Raw genomic sequence first — 17,839 nt, forward strand, 5'->3', positions numbered from 1 at the left:
AAAGGGACCAACGCTCACTTTAGCTACTCTCTTCCGTTTTAAATACTTCACAGAATCACACACACAGTGCAGAAGAGGCCCTTCGGCCCATCGCATCTGCACCGACACGTGAGAAACACCTGACCTACCTACCTAATCCCATTTACCAGCACTTGGCCCATAGCCTTGAATGTTATGACGTGCCAATGCTCATCCGGGTACTTAAAGGATGTGAGGCAACCCACCTCCACCACCCTCTCAGGCAGCGTATTCCAGACCGTCACCACCCTCTGGGTAAAAAAGTTTTTCCTCACATCCCCCCTAAACCTCCTGCCCCTCACCTTGAACTTATTTCCCCTTGTGACTGACCCTTCAACTAAGGGGAACAGCTGCTCCCTATCCACCCTGTCCATGCCCCTCATAATCTTGTACACCTCGATCAGGTGGCCCCTCAGTCTTCTCTGCTCCAACGAAAACAACCCAAGTCTATCCAACCTCTCTTCATAACTTAAATGTTTCATCCCAGGCAACATCCTGATGAATCTCCTCTGCACCCCCTCCAGTTTCAAAATGGATTTTCGCCTCTTGCACTGTTTTCAATCTCCCGCTGCCCTCGCCTCTCTCCGTGCTGTTTTCTCCCTCCTGCTGCTCTCACCTATCTCTCAGCACTGTTTTAAAATGCACTCTCGCCTCTCGCGCTGTTTTCAGTCTCTCTCTGCCCTTGCCTCTCTCTCTATACACTGTTTTAAAATGGACTTTCGCTGCCAGTGCTGTTTTTAATCTCCCGCTGCTCTCTTCTCCCTCTCTCTCCCCCCTCTTTTAAAATGGACTCTTGCCACTCACATTTTCAGTCTCTCGCTGCTGTTGCCTCTCTCTCTGCGTTGTTTTCAATCTCTGGCTGCTCTCGCCTCTCTCTCAGCACTGTTTTAAAATGGATTCTCGCTGCTTGTGCTCTTTTCAATCGCTAGCTGTTCTCGCCTCCCTCCACACTGTTTTAAAATGCACTCCTTCCTCTCGCGCTGTTTTCAATCTCTCGCTGGTCGAGCCTTTCCCTCCACTGTTTTAAAATGGACTCTCGCCTCTCACACTGATCTCAATTTTTCGCAGCTCTCGCCTCTCTCTCTCTCTGCTGTTTTAAAGTGCTCTCCAACCTTTCGCACTGTTTCCAATCTTCCGCTGCTGTTGCCTCTCTCCACACTGTTCTATAATGAACTCTCGCCTCTGGCGCTCAATTCAATCTCTCTCTGCTGTCGCTTGCACTCCGCACTATTTTTAAATGGAATCTTGCCTTTTGCGCTATTTTCACTTTCCCGCTACTCTCGACCCTCTCTCCGCTAATTTAAAATGGACCCTCGACTCTCGTGCTGTTTTCACTCTCCCACTGCCTCCTCTCGCACTCTCAGTGCTGTTTTAAAATGCACTCTTGTCTCTTGCGCTGTTTTCAATCCCTCGCCTCTCTCCACACTGTTTTGAAATGGACTGTTGCCTCTCACGCTGTTTTCGATCTCTGTGATATAGCCTCTTTCTCTGCTGTTTCAAAATGGACTCTCGCCTCTCACGCTGTTTTCACTCTCCTGCTGCTCTCACCTCTCTCTGTGCTGTTTTAAAATGGACTCTCGCCACTCACGCTGTTTTCACTTTCCCACTGCTCTTGCCTCTCTTCACGCTGTTTTAAAATGGACACTCATCGCTACTCACCACCCACGCTGTTTTCACTCTCCTGCTGCTCTCGCTTCTCTCCACGCTGTTTTAAAATGGATTCTCGCCTCATGCACTGTATTCAATCGCCTGCTGCTCTCGCTTCGCTCTGCACACTATTTTCATATGGACTCTCTCCTCTTGCGCTGTATTCAATCGCCTGCTGCTCTTGCCTCTTTCCGCACTGTTTTAAAATGCACTCTCGCCTCTCACGCTGTTTTCAATCTCTCGCTGGTCTTGCCTATCTCTCTGCGGTGTTTTAAAATGCACTGTCATCTCTTGCTCTGTTTTCAATCTCTCGCTGTTCTAGGCTCTCTCTCCACTGTTTTAAAATGGACTCTCACCTCTCATGCTCTTTTCAATCCCCTGCTGCTCTTGCCTCTCTCTCCACACTGTTCGAAAATGCACTCACACCTATCACGCTGTTTTCAATCGTCCGCTGCTCTCTCCCCTCTGATCGTTGTTTTAAAATGGACTCACGCCTTTGGCACTGTTTTCAGTTTCCCGCTGCTCTCACCTCACTCTCAGCTGTTTTCCATGGCCAAAGGCTGATAATATTCATGTCCTGGTGAACCGAGTGACTCTGTCAGATGTTGATGTGAAGTTTGGTTTGAGTTTCCCAGCTGCAAATCCTTCTCATTCAATATCCAATTGCCAATCCAAGAAAAAAGCGTCTCTCCATTACCATTACTTGCACTGTGCATGAAACAGCTGAAGATGGTTGTGCCAAGGACATTGACACTGCTGCACAGAATTCCTGCAGCAATGTCCTGTGTCCCAGTGGACTGAGTCATTTTTCACCTTTGTAGAACTTATCACCTGGGGAAAAATCTTATGAAGCTTTGCAGAAGCAAAAGGAAAACATTATGAATCTTTGGAGATTTCATTTAGAACTATACATGTGTAATTTTTAAAAAATCATTCATGGGATATGGGCGTTGCTGGCTAAGCCAGCATTTATTATCCATCCCTAATTTCCTTCAGATGGTGAGCTGCCTTCTTGAGCAGTCCATGTGGTGCAGGCACACCCACAGTGCTGTTAGTGAAGGGGTTCTGTGGCCAGACGTTCACTGTGCAGCTGTCTGGGTCCCAGGCCACAGCCAGACATTCACTGTGAGCCTGTCTGGACCCGCAGCTGCACCCAGACGTTCACTGTGACCCTGTCTGGACTCCCAGCTACACCCAGACATTCATTGTGACTCTGTCTGGACAGCCGGCTGCGCCCAAGCATTCATTGTGAGCCTGTCTGGACCCAGGCTGCGCCCAGACATTCGCTTTGCCCCTGTCTGGAGTCCAGGTCTTGAGGATGCTCAAAGCTGTGATTCAAAGCTCCTCTGCTGTTCTGGAGAGCAAGAGTGATTTGATAGAGGTGTTAAACCTTTTGAAGGGTTTTGATAGAATAAACAAGGATAAACTGTTTTAGTGGCAGAAAGATCAGTAACTACTGGGCACAGTTTTAATATAATTGGCAAAAGAACAGAGGTGACATGAGAGGGAAAGCATGATGTAATGAGATGTTATGAGCTGCCCAAAAAAAGCGGTGGAAGCAGATTCAATAATACCTTTCAGTGGAGCATCGGATAAATAGCTGATCAGGGAAAGAAAATTACAGAGCTGTTGGGAAAGAGCATGGGACTAATTAGATAGGGCTTTCAAAGAATTAGCACAGGTATGATGGGCCAAATGGCTTCCTTCTGTGCTGCAGAATTCTGATTTCATAATTAAAGAGTTTCACACTTTCCCTATGCCATGTTCTTACCTTGCATTGGAAGAGAGTACAGTTGTATTTAGAAGAACAGTTTTGCTTTTCACAAATGCCTCCAGACATTAAAACCATAAGGGTCGAGGCAGGCAACCTATTTAAAGGCCTCTACCAACAGCTCTTTTAAGTCTGCTGTTAGAGGATAAGAGTGTGGGTTGGCTTGCTTCCCTTACAGCTGGTTTCTTCCTTTCCTCTCCTCCTCTTGATCTGGAGGAAGGAGGGTATTGTTCAGACCTAGACAAGCATTGGTAACTTATTCAGCCACGGGAGAGGATAGCCTAGCTGAACCTAACCTTGTGCACACAATTCCTTTCCAGTAATGGTGGGGGCAGGATAGGGGGTGAGGGCAGCAATTGGTTGTAATCAGGAGCAGGAATCCTGGATGGTTATTTTCCTCAGTCTGACTTCGATATGCTGTCACCAGATACTGTCCCAGATAAGACCAGCTAACACTGCACAGATCCATACGTTCTCCTGTTAACCTAGTTAAGACTGGTTCCTGCCTCTTAAAAGCAAAAACTTGCAGTCATTTAGTGCCTTTCATGTCCACAGGTACGAAGCATTTTGCAAACAACAAATAATGTTTTCAAACTGGAGTCACTGTTGTTTTGTTAGCAAATGCTGTAGCCATTTTGCGCAAACTGCAGTCCCATAAACTTCTGAGCACTTGACTTTAATGGTATTGATTAAGGGGTAAGTGTTGGCCATGACACTGGGAAAATTCTCCTGCTCTTTGAATAGTGCCATAGATTTTTATGTCCACTTAAAAGAGGCGATCATCAGAAAGATGGTGTATCTTTAAAAAATAATGAATTTATTAATTCTTGGAATGCGGGTGTTACTGGAAAGAATCATTATTTATTGCACATAATCAGTTGCCCTTGAGAAGATAATGGTGAATCACTCCATGTGGTGAAGGTACTCCCACAGTGCTGTTAGCTATCGGGGACTTTGACCCAACGACTGTGAAGGAATAGCGATACATTTCTACGCTGGGATGGTGTGTGACACGGAGGGGAACTTGCAGGTGGTGGTACCTATTACCCTTATCTTAGACATGTGAGAAATTGATTTTTTTGTTGTTGATATTTTGGGGGAATATTGTGTTATTCTGTAAAGAAGGCTAGGTGTCTGTGTGTAAATGATTTAATTAAGCTGGGCAAAAGTTTATAAGAGACAGATCGTCTGGGGGGTTTAAAACATGAAAAGGATAGGGGTGTTAGGTTTGAGGTACGAGTGAATATTTTAGATCTAATGTTTGCATTTTTAGAAAAGTTGAAAGTTTGTTTGAATATCAAAGGGAAGTCAGAGGTGACAAGAAACATGTCTGTATCTTGCAGGATTTCCATAGGTAAACAGAAGAGGGGATATTATATCTTATTGACCTGAAAGCAAGACAAAATAGAGACATGAAAGATGTTATATTTGGAAGGATTTGAGTTTCAAAGAGGTGCGAGAACAATGGAACCTGAGATGAAAGGTGGGGGGGGAGGGGAATGTATTTTAGAGTTACTGTGGAGAGCTTAGGGTAGTTGTTTAAGCTATTGGTAGCTGTTAGCTGTCGCTCTGCACTGGGAGAAGATGCAGTTTGAATCAACCATTTAATCAAGCCAGGCAAGTCTTAGGCTGCATCCAGCAGTCTTGTCCTGAAGTTTTGAATTTCCACAGCAGAGTGAAAGAGTTAAAGGAGTCGTGCTGTTTGCCTTGGGTAATATTACTGGATTTTTATAGTTAAACATCTATAAGGGAGTGTTGCCTGAAAGGTGTTTACCTGTGGGTCTGACCAATTAGGGAGTCTTTTGGGAGAATGTTTTGTAAGACTAACTTTAATTATTCAACTGTAATCTCCTGTGCTTAAGTTTTCTTTTCTTGTAAATAAAACTTTTACTTTTAATTTTTAAAATCCCAGAAGTGTTACTGACTCCTTGCTGCTGAGATCAGTACATTTTCTTCTCGTTTGCAGAATACAAAAAAAGGGGTGTGAGCCGTAAGCCAAGTTTCCCCCTGGGATTTGGTTTGTGCAGCAATTAACATCGGCTGTGGCCATGACAGGTGGTAGAGGTCACAGATTTGGAAGGTGCTATCAAAGGAGCCCTGGTGATTTGCTGCAGTGCATTATGTACCATGGTGTGTCAGTGGTAAAGGGATTGAATGTTTACAGTGGTGAATGTGTGCTGATCAATTGGGCTGCATTTTTCTGGATGGTGTCTTGAATGTTGTTGGAACTACACTCGAGCAGGCAAGTGGAGAGGACTCCATCAGACCTGACGTATGCCTTATAGATGATGAACAGCTTTGGGGAGTCCAGAGGTGAGTCACTCATCACAAAATACCCAGTTTCTGACTTGCTTTTGTAGTCACGGGATTTATGTGGCTAGTCCAGTGGTTCACCACTGAACGTTGATTAAGGGGCATTCAACAATGATATTGCTATTGAATGTCATGGAGAGATGGTTAGATTCTCTCCTGTTGGAGATGGTCATTGCTTGACACTTGTGCCATGAATGTTTCTTGCCTCTTATCAGCCCAAGTCTGAATGTTGTCCAGGTCTAGCTGCATATTGGCATGGACTGCTTCAGTATCTGAGGCGTTGCATATGGTACTGAACACTGTGCGGCCAGCAAACATCCTCATTTCTGACCTTATGGCGAGGAAGGTCATTGATGAAGCAGCTGAAGATGTTTGACTCAAAGGACATTACCCTCCTGCAGTGATATTTTGGGACTGAGATGATTGACCTCCAACAACCTGAACCATCTTTAGAATGCCCTTAACACTTGATTTTTTTTTTTATTCATTCACGGGATGTGGGCTTTGCTGGCTGGGCCAGAATTTATTGCCCTCTCCTAATTGCCCTTGAGAAGGTGGCGCTGTAGTCCATGTGGTGTAGGTACACCCACAGTGCTGTTAGGGAGGGAGTACCAGGATTTATACCCAGCGCATGCCTAAATTATTTGCTCAAAAACTTTTCTGAGGAACTGCTGGGTATGACTCAGTGTTTCTCACGTGTCAGTGCAGACTCGATGGGCCAAAGTGCCTCTTCTGCACTGTGATTCTGTGATGATTATGTGTTCAATCACTCTGGCGCAAACTGCTCTTGTGCAAATCGATTTAATGGGAATTTTCTGAGATGAGAAATTCCTTCACTCAAAGGGTTGTGATTCTTTGGAATTCTATACCCCAGAGAGTTGTGAATGCTCAGACATTGAGCATATTTAAAATGGAAATCAATAGATTTTTAGATATTAAGGAATTTAGGGTAGTGCAGGAAGGCAGAGGTGAGATAGAAAACTAACCATGATCATACTGAATGACGGAACAGTCCCATAGGACCTAATGGCCTGCTCCTCCTATTTCTTATGTCTGGGGGGAAAATCTCATTTCATCTACTTAGAAAAATGTAGTTGATAAACTGATGTCCGTGTGTTGGTTCATTGTTGACTGTTTTTAAGTGCATACTTCTGAGTCATACAATCCAGATATAAGCCAGGTCTGATCCTTGGTGAGCTGGTGGGTGTCAGGGCTGGAGGCGATATTTACCAGGATTTCTGCCTCAGTATCTCTTACTGGACTGTGCACAGGCATATACAGGTTGGTTGTCAATTTCCTGCTGGCCTCCAATATAGCACAGCTACCTGGGTGAGGCAGTGGAGGGCTGTAGGCAATCGTGACAAGAGTCAGCACCTTTTAGAAAAATGGGAAGTGAAATTTACCATGTGGAACACCAAAAGGAAAGATCTTTTTCTTTATTCTTTCATGGAATGTGAGCCTCACTAGCCAGGCCAGCATTTGTTGCCCTTCCCTAATTGCCCTTGAACTGAGTGGCTTGCTTGGCTACTTCGGAGGGCTGTTAAGAGTCAACCACATTGTTGTGGGTCTGGAGTCACATGTAGGCCAGACCAGGAAAAGATGGCAGATTTCCTCCCCTAAAGGACATCAATGAACAAGATGGGTTTTTACGACAATCGATGATGGTTTCATGGTCACCATTACTGAGACTTTCAATTCCAGATTTATTAATTGAATTTAAATTCCATCAGCTGCCGTGGTCGAATTCGAACCCGTGTCCCCCAGAACATTTGCCTGGGCCTCTGGATTACTAGTCTAGTGACATTATAACTATGCCTCTGTCCCCCCTTGCAATAAACTCTTTTATCTGATTATTTGAGAGGTCTTTAATCTACATCTGTGCACGGTTTATATATTGATATGACACGTTCAGAGGAACAGGTGACTTTGGACCTATGGTTCCTTTAACACAGGGGTTTTCCATGCACCATTTCTGGGTCTGTCGTACACCACTTGCTAGTGTTGAATCATGATTAATCAATAACTTGACTATCATTGTTTTAATACTACCTGGACAGTAGAAGGTGAACAAGGGGGCCTCTATGGGAATAGCTAGACAAAAAAAAATCTCCAAAAGAGCTCAAAACGATACCGTAAAGTCAAAACTCAATGAATAATTTTACAGGCAGTGGAATTTTGAATATTTCTGTTAATTGTCAAGTTTTTAATTTCTCTGGACTCTCCTCTTTCCTTGCCCAGTATCATCAATGGGTTTGCATTACCTTTGAAAGAAGAGCATAAAATGTTCCTGATCAGAGTATTACTGCCATTGCACAAAGTGAAAAGTCTCAGCGTCTACCATCCACAGGTAAGGAATATTTCATCTCATAGGGACGCAATCCTGCAACATGTGTTTTTATATGATGGTGATGCTCCTAAGGACTGATTTGTGACACAAAAACAAAAATACCTGGAAAAACTCAGCAGGTCTGACAGCAACTGCGGAGAGGAATACAGTTAACGTTTCGAGTCCGTATGACTCTTCAACAGAACTAAGGAAAAATAGAAAAGAAGCGAAATAGAAGCTGGTTTAGGGGGGGATGGGATTTGTGACTTTGGGTTGATTTGGGGGAAGGGGATGGGTGGTGGTGGTGATCCATTCAGCTGGATATGCTGGTGTGGTCCTTTTGAGCAAAGGGAGTTTTGGTACCTCGAGCAGTTCATGCTGGGGGCCTCGACAGGGTTTTATTCTAACAGCCAACCCAAAAGTATAAAGAGAGTATTGAACTCACTGCAAATGGTTACCAGTGTCTGGTTAGTGGCTTGCAGACTTTCATTGACTGGGACTTGAGGAATGCCAAATTCCTGGTTTTTCATAGAGAAACAGTACTGTATCGTCCCACATTCACCTTCTAGCTGCTATCAGATTTTGAGGGAATGCCCTCTCCTGGCTCAGCACTTCTTCTCAACTTTGTGCTGTTCCTTATTAATAGTTGAGTCTTGCAGATTGCTCCCTGCATCTATATGTCATTGGAGGTTGCATTCCATTTTTAGTTCCTTTTATACAACTGACTGGGGAAAATAACTCAACTGTTAAATTAGCTGCCAGTAAATGTGACTGACTCTTCCAGTGGAACTGCTGTTCAATTCTTTTTTTTAATCCAAAATGTTAGAAATAAGCAGTCAATGTGTTGAGATGTGATGAGAGCTAGAGAGTTCATTGTTTCTAGGTGCCATCTTTCCAAGAACCAACACCCACAACATTGACTTTTTTTTCTCCTTTCCAGCATTTCCTTTCCCTGGTTCCCAACATTTAGTTTTTCATGTTGGCAAGCTTCAGTTTTATTCTTACATTTTGCTGTCTCGTATCTTCATTACTTGTAGTGAGAAGTCACGTCTTGAGTACAGTGAAGGGGGAATGACTGTCCCACCATTTTGTAAGCTGTCAGTTTTATTTATTGTTGTTCTTCTCCATCACTTAAATGGTTATGGACAGTTTCAGAAATTATGTAACAGGCCCCAGTGCCATAAATTTGGGAACAATTGCATAGTTCTTAATAACTTTGCTGGCATTGTGATGGGATATATCAGGTAGCAAAGATGAGATCCTTCTACAGGATTACAGAAAAACCCTGCTTTTACATGGGCAACCTTGTAATCGAAGTGGTGGTTTGAACTCAGTGCAAATTACAAGTCAGTGAAAGTTTACTATCAATAGCCCAGTACGTTTGAACATCAGTGGAAGTTTCAAAATAAATTGGCCTTTTGCGCTAAATATTGCTTGTTGATGGGTACATGGCCCACTTCTTAGGCCACTGCTATCAATTCTGTCCTGTTCCCCTAATTTTCCATGCCTTCTCCCTCTTCAGTGACCTTTCACGGGAGTCTGGCTAAGATTGGTAACCCTGTGAATAACTATTTGAATTTTGTATTCACCAAAGTGTAGGAACATAGGAACAGGAGAGGGCCATTCAGCTTGTTGACGTTGCTCTGCCATTCAATACGGTCATGGTGTGGGTTTCTTGAGCTGGCTAATGGAACACTGTTCTTGGAACGAGCCCATTGTCTGCACCAGGAAACCAAGTCAAATATATCGAGGCAAATGCAGAGTAAACTTGTCTTACTTTATCTCACCTTTATAGTAACAATGTGACATTCTTGCATTTTTATAGCATCCGTTTTCTCTAAATGAGATTTTCAGACAAAAGGCAGTTTGTAGCTTTGAGCCCATGCAACAGGCAGCTCCAGAGATTCACCTGCAATGTCTTATCTTCCTGCTCCTGCACTCTTACCTTTGGAGTTGATTTTGGGCAGGTAGTCTAATTGCTAGGACGTGACTAGTGGTGTTCTGCAAGGATCTGTAGTAGGGTCTCAACTGTTCACTATATTTAACAACAACTTGTATAGAATGAAAAACCACATATCCAAATTTTCCGACAGCTCAAAGATGGGATTGTGAGCAGTGTAGATGGAAGCACAAAATTACAAAGAGAGATTAATAGATTAAGTGAATGGGCAAAACTGTGGCAAATGGATTTCAGTACAGACAAATGAGAGGTCATCTACTTTGAACCTAAAAAGGATAGAACAAGGTACATTATAAACAGTGAAAAACTGGAAACAGGGTACCTCCATGTACACAGATCATTAAAATGTCCTGAACATGTACAGAAAATAATCTAGAAGGCTAATGAAATGCTGGCCTTTATATCTAAAGGTCTAGAATATAACTAAGTCATATTTCAGCTATACAAAGCCCAGGTTAGACCATACCTGGAGTTACTGTGAGCAGTTCTGAGCACCTTAGGAAGATTATATTGGCATTGAAGGCAGTGTAGCGTAGGTTTACCAGAACGATAACATTCTAAGTGTTAAATTATGATGTGTGATTCAACAAGCTAGGCTTGTATTCCAAGGCATTTAGGTGGTTAAGGGGTGATTTGATCTAAGTTTTCAAGATATTAAGGGAACAAATAGGGTGGATACAGAGAAAATATTTCTGCTGGTTGGGTAGCCTAGAACCAGCACACGCAGTCTGAGAATTAATAGATCACAGATCAGCTATGGTCTCATTGAATGGCATGGAATAGGCTCAAGGAGCTAAATGGTCAACTCTGCCCCTGTATTTAATGTTGAATTTTGTTTGATACACTCTGTAAAGTGCTTTGGGATGTTTTACGACATTAAAATGTGAGCTGTAGTTTCATCCCAGCAGCCTGAACTAGATTTGAAACCAGTTCCCAGAAGTGAAAAACCAGTGCCCTTATGTCTGCATCACTCAGGCTTCAAGTTGTTTATTGTAGTGTGCTTAAGGACCATAGTCTCCTTTCTGTTTCTGCAGCTGGCCTACTGTGTGGTGCAATTCCTTGAGAAAGACAGCAGCCTGACAGAGCCGGTGAGTACAAAGCAATTTGATTTTTTATTCGTTAATGGGATGTGGATGTCGCTGGCCAGACCAACATTTATTGCCCATCCCTAGTTGCCCTTGAGAAGGTAGTGGTGAGCTGCCTTCTTGAACTGCTGCAGTCCAAGTGGTGTAGGTACACCCACAGTACTGTTAGGGAGGGAGTTCCAGGATTTTGACCCAGTGACAGTGAAGGAACGGCGATATATTTCCAAGTCAGGTTGGTGAGTGACTTGGTGGGGAACTTCCAGGTGGTGGTGTTGCCATCTGTCTGCTGCTCTTGTCCTTCGAGATGGTAGCAGTCGTGGTTTTGGAAGGTGCTGACTAAGGAGCCTTGGTGAATTTCTGCAGTGCATCTTGTAGATGGTACACACTACTGTCACTGTTAGTCAGTGGTGGAGGGAGTGAATATTTGTGGATGTGGTGCCAATCAAGTGGGCTGCTTTGTCCTGGACGGTGTCAAGCTTCTTGAGTGTTGTTGGAGCTAGACTCATCCAGGCAAGTGGGGAGTATTCCATCACGCTCCTGACTTGTGCCTTGTAGATGGTGGACAGGCTTTGGGGAATCTGGAGGTGAATTGCTTGCCGCAGGATGCCTAGTCTCTGACCTGCTCTTGTAGCCATAGTTTTTACTTGGCTCGTCCAGTTCAATTTCTGGTCAATGATAACCCCAGGATGTTGATAGCAGGGGATTCAGCGACGATAATGCCATTGAATGTCAAGCGGTGATGGTTAGATTCTCTCTCGTTGTAGATGGACATTGCCTGGCACTAGTGTGGTGCAAATGTTACTTGCCACTTGTCAGCACAAGCCTGGACGTTGTCCAGGTCTCACTGCATTTTGACATGGACTGCTTCAGTTCCTGAGGAGTCACGAATGGTGCTGAACATTGTGCAGTCATCAGTGAACATCCCCACTTCTGACGTTATGGTGGAAGGAAGGTCATTGATGAAGCAGCTGAAAACGGTAGGGCCTAGGACACTGCCCCGAGGAACTCCTGCAGCGATGTCCTGGAACCGAGATGATTGACTTCCAACAACCACAACCATCTTCCTTTGTGCTAGGTATGACTCCAACCAGTGGAGAGTTTTCCCCCTGATTCCCATTGACTCCAGTTTTGCTAGGGCTCCTTGATGCCGCACTCAGTCAGATGCGGCCTTGAAGTCAAGGGCAATCACTTTCGCCTCACCTCGGGAGTTCAGCTCTTTTGTCCATGTTTGAACCAAGGCTGTAATGTCAGGAGCTGAGTGGCCCTCGCTAAACCCAAACCGAGCATTAGTGAGCAGCTTATTGCTAAGCAATGCAGCTTGATAGCACTGTTGATGACCTCTTCCATTACTTTACTGGTGACTGAGAGTAAACTGATGAGGTGGTAATTGGCTGGGTTGGACTTGTCCTGCTTTTTGTGTACAGGACATACCTGGGCAATTTTCCACATTACCGGGTAGATGACAGTGTTGTGGCTGTATTGAAACAGCTTGGCTAGGGGAACGGCAAGTTCTGGAGCACACGTCTTCAGTACTATTTCCGGAATTTTGTCAGGGCCCATAGCCTTTGCATTATCCAGTGTCTTCAGCCATTTCTTTATCACGTGGAGCGAATTGAATTGGCTGAAGACTGGCACCTTTGATGCTGGGGACCTCCGGAGAAGACCGAGATGGATCATCCACTCGGCACTTCTGGCTGAAGATTGTGCGAATGCTTTAGTCTTACTTTTTGCACTGGTGTGCTGGGCTCCCCCATCATTGAGGATGGGGATATTTGTGCAGCCTCCTCCTCCAGTAATTTGTTTAATTGCCCACCATCATTCACAACTGGATCTGGCAGGATTGAACAGTTAATGGCATCTTCAAGGTCTTACATGACTCTTCTGAAACTTTAGTGTTTTCATAGAATCATAGATTCATAGACATTTACAGCAAAGAAGGAAGCCATTCGGCCCATCGTGTCCACGCCAGTCAACAAAGATCTGACAACACTAATCCCATTTTCCAGCGCTTGACCCATAGCCTTGGATGCTGTGGCAATGCAAGTGAATATCTAAATACCACTAAAATGTTACGAGAGTTTCAGACTCCCACCACCCTCTGGGTGAAAAAATTTTTCCTCAATTCCCCTCATAGCCTTCTATCTCTTACGTTAAATCTATGCCCCCTGGCTATCGACCCCTCTACTAATGGAAAAAGTGCCTACCTATCCATCCTATCTATGCCCCTCATAACCTTACACAGCTCTATCAGGTCTCCTCTTAACCTTCATTGCTCCAAGCAAAACAACCCAAGCTTATCCAATCTTTCCTCATAGCTCAGACCCTCCAGCCCAGGCAGCATCCTGGTAAATCTCCTCTGCACCCTCTCCAATGTAATCACATCCTTCCTATAATGTGGTGACCAGAACTGCACGCAGAATTCCAGTTGTGGCGTAACCAATGTTTATACAGCTCCGTCATAACCTCCCTTCTCTTGTATTCTGTGCCTCAGCTAATAAAGGCAAGTATCCCATATGCCTTCTTAACCACCTTATCTATCTGCCCTGTCACCCTCGGGGATCTGTGGATATGCACACCAAGGTCCCTCTGATCTTCAGTACTTACCAGGGTCCCATGCATAGTGTAATCCCTTGCATTGTTAGCCCTCCCCAAGTGCATTACCTCACACTTGTCTCACTTTTTCTGGGTTGAATTCCACTTGCCACTGCTCTGCCTACCTGGCCCATCCATTGATATCCTCCTGCAGTTTACAGCTATCCTCCTCACTATTTACCACCCTCCCAATTTTCGTGTCATCCACAAACTTGTTGATCATATCCCCTATTTTTAAGTTCAAATCATTTATATACACCACAAACAGCAAGGGCCCCAGCACCGAGCCTTGCGGAACCCCACTGGAAATGGACTTCCAGTCACAGAAATGTCCCTCCACCATCACCCTCTGCTTCCACTTTGCCTTGGATCCCATGGGCTCTTACTCTCTTGACCAGTCTGCCATGAGGAACCTTAGCAAAAACCTTGCTAAAGTCCATGTAGACCACATCAAACCCTCATCAACACTAAATAAAAACAGAATTACCTGGAAAAACTCAGCAAGTCTGGCAGCATCGGCGGAGAAGAAATCAGTCAACGTTTCGAGCCCTCATGGCCCTTCAGCAGAACTGAAGCATAGTTTCAACAAGGGAGAAATATAAATTGGTTTAAGGTGGGTGGGGGTTGGAGTCGATGAGTTGTTGGAGCTTGCGTTCCTTAGCACTTGAGGAACACTCATCAACACTCCTGGTTACCTTCTCAAAAAACTCGATCAGATTTGTCAAACACGACCTTCCCTTAACAAATCCGTGCTGACTGTCCCTGATTAATTGGTATCTCACCAAGTGCAGATATGTTCTGCCCCTCAGAATTCTTTCTAGTAGCTTCCCCACCACCAAGGTTAGACTGACTGGCCTGTAATTTCCTGGTCTATCCCTTCCTCCTTTTTTAAATAATGTGACAACGTTAGCAGCCCTCCAATTCTCTGGCACCTCACCTGTGGCCAGAGAGGATTTGAAAATTACTGCCAGGGCACCTAATATCTCTTCCCTTGCCTCCCTGAACAGCCTGGGATACATCTTATCCGGGCCTGTGGATTTATCCACTTTTAAGGCCACTAAACCCATGAGTACCTCCTCTCTCTCTATGTTAATTTCCTGTAATATTTCACAGTCCTCCACCCTGATGTCTATACCTGCATTGTCCTTAACCTTTGTGAAGACCAGCGCAAAGTATTCATTGAGAACTGTACCCATGTCTTCTGGGTCCACGCACACATTACCTCTATGGTCCCTAATTGGCCCTACTCTTTCCCTATTTCTTCTGTTGTTTTTTATATATTTAAAAAACTCCTTTGGGTTTTCCTTTATTCTACCCACCAATGCTTTCTCACGCACTCTCTTAGCTTTCCTAATTTTCTTTTAAGCTCCCTCCTGCACTTTTTATACTCCTCCAGGGACTCTGCCTTATTATTCCCATGGTATCTGCAACAAGCTTCTCTTTTTTTTTCTTAATCCTAACCTTGACATCCAGGGTTCTCCGGACTTGGTCCCCCCTTTGTCTTTATAGGAACATATTTGCCCTGAACTGTCGCTGTTTCCTCGTTGAATGCCTCCCACTGCTCTGACACAGTTTTATCTGCACGTAGCTGCTCCCAGTCCACTTGGCCCAAAACGTATCTCATCTTAGTAAAATTAGCCTTCTCTCAGTTTAAAACTTTTATTTCCGGCCCAACCTTATCCTTCTCCATAACTATCCTAAATTTAACTGAGTTATGGTCACTTTCTCTAAAATACCTCCCTACTGATACACCTTCCATCTGCCCGGGCTCATTTCCAAATATTAGGTCCAGAACTGCCCCCTCTCTCTCCTGAAGTTAAACTGACGTCACTCCCACTGTCCGTGCTCTTTTTAAACTGAAGTCTCCACCACTTTCTGCGTCCTTTTCAAACTGAAGTCTCTCCGCGCCTTTTTAAACTTTGTTGTTAAATATTTTTCACTCCTGTCCCGATACAGTGTGACCTTGTCTTGCACATTCAGATCTAAATTGACCTGTTTCTTCATTTTGCTTCCCTCAAAAAGACTTTGGCGTTTTGCTGGCAGCTGAAAGAAATTTTTTACAATTTTCTCTCTGTATCCCCCATAACATTATTTTCATGAGCATCTCCACCGTATCCCAGCCTAGTTATTAATGCAGAAGCCTAGGCTAAATGTGGATCTGGTGAGCGGAGAGATGATTCTTCTCATTTCACAGCTTTAATTCTGTTGTTGTTAAAGGTACTTCCAGAATCCACCTTTTTGGGGGCTTCGGGTGCTTCAAGAGGTATGGGGGAAATTGACTTTTAATCATCAAACTGTGAAGGGGGTGCCAACTGCGTCGTGTTGATACAGATCTGACTAGTGGTCACTAATGGGTGCCTGAGATATAGTTCTGACCGATGGAGGGTGATTACTGATTAGACCATAAGACATAGGAGCAGAAATTAGGCCATTCGGCCCATCAAGTCTGCTCCGCCACTGGCTGATAAGTTTCTCAACCCCATTCTCCCGCCTTCTCCCCGTAACCTTTGATCCTCTTACCAATCAAGAACCTATCTACCTTGGTCTTAAATACACTCAATGACCTGGCCTCCACAGCCTTCTGTGGCAATGAATTCCATAGATTCACCACTCTGGCTAAAGAAGTTTCTCCTCATCTCTGTTATAAAAGGTCTTCCCTTTACTCTGAGGCTGTGCCCTCGGGTCCTAGTCTCTCTAATGGAAACATCTTCCCCACGTCCACTCTATCCAGGCCTTTCAGTATTCTGTAAGTTTCAATCAGATCCCCCCCTCATCCCTCTAAACTCCATCGAGTATAGACCCAGAGTCCTCAAACGTTCCTCCTATGTTAAGCCTTTCATTCCTGGGATCATTCTCGTGAACCTCCTCTGGACCCTCTCCAAGGCCAGAACATCCTTCCTGAGATACGGGGCCCAAAATTGCTCAAAATATTCTAAATGTGGTCTGACCAGAGCCTTATAAAGCCTCAGCAGCACATCCCTGCTTTTATATTCTAGTCCTCTCGAAACAAATGCCAGCATTGCATTTGCCTTCCTAACTACCAACTCACCCTGCAAGTTAACCTTAAGAGAATACTTCCTACCAAAGTGCTTGACCTCACACTTCCCCACGTTGTATTCCATCTGCCACTTCTTTGCCCATTCTCCTAACCTGTCCAAATCCTTCTGCAGCCTCCCCGCCTCCTCAATACTACCTGTCCCTCCATCTATCTTTGTATCATCTGCAAACTTAGCCAGGATGCCCTCAATTCCTTCATCTAGATCATTAATGTATAAAGTGAAAAGTTGTGGTCCCAACACACACCCCTGCGAAACTCCACTGGTCACCGGCCGCCATCCTGAGAAGGACCCCCTTATCCCCACTCTCTGCCTCCTGCCAGACGGCCAATCTTCTATCCATGCTAGTACCTTGCCTCTAACACCATGGGCTCTTATCTTACTGAGCAGCCTCCTATGTGGTACCTTGTCAAAGGCCTTCTGGAAGTCCAAGTAGATAACATCCATTGGCTCTCCTTTGTCTAACCTACTCATTACCTCCTCAAAGAATTCTAACAGATTTGTCAGGCATGACCTCCCCTTGATGAAACCATGCTGACTTTGCCCAATTTTACCAAGCACTTCCCAAGTATTCTGAAATCTCATCCTTAATAATGGACTCTAAAATCTTACCAACGACCGAGGTCAGGCTAATCGGCCTGTAATTTCCCATCTTTTGCCTCACTCCCTTCTTAAACAGGGAGGTTACATTAGCGATTTTCCAGTCCTCTGGGACCCTCCCTGACTCCAGTGATTCCTGAAAGATCACCACTAATGCCTCCACTATCTCTTCAGCTATCTCCTTCAGAATTGTGGATGTCTGGTGATATAGCTCTGACTGTGAGATACATAACTTCCTTCTGGTTTTGGTTACAAATTTAGTAGAATATATAGATAAAAGCAAAAAACTGCAGATGCTGGAAATCCAGAACAAAAACAAGAATACCTGGAAAAACTCAGCAGGTCTGGCAGCATCTGTGGAGAGGAACACAGTTAACGTTTCGAGTCCGCATGACTCTTCAACAGAACTAAGTAAAAATAGAAAAGGGGTGAAATATAAGCTGGTTTAAGGGGGGGGGTGAGACAAGAAGA

The 17,839-nt window shown here is 44.4% G+C and overlaps 1 protein-coding gene across 2 annotated transcripts in view; it reads left to right on the forward strand.

Moving 5' to 3' along the window:
* ppp2r5d (protein phosphatase 2, regulatory subunit B', delta) overlaps positions 1 to 17,839 on the forward strand; it is a 184,799-nt gene that overhangs the window by 134,073 nt on the left and 32,887 nt on the right. For both annotated transcript variants that reach the window (XR_013576687.1, XM_078542811.1), the window contains exons 9-10: positions 7,988 to 8,096; positions 11,070 to 11,123. Coding sequence is in view for 1 of the 2 variants with exons in the window: in XM_078542811.1 (XP_078398937.1) it covers positions 7,988 to 8,096; positions 11,070 to 11,123 (163 nt within the window). In the remaining variant the exon portion in view is untranslated. The remainder of the gene's footprint in view (positions 1 to 7,987; positions 8,097 to 11,069; positions 11,124 to 17,839) is intronic.

Source organism: Cetorhinus maximus, chromosome 5 (assembly GCF_964194155.1).
Source record: "Cetorhinus maximus chromosome 5, sCetMax3.hap1.1, whole genome shotgun sequence".
NCBI classification, from domain to species: Eukaryota; Metazoa; Chordata; class Chondrichthyes; order Lamniformes; family Cetorhinidae; genus Cetorhinus; species Cetorhinus maximus.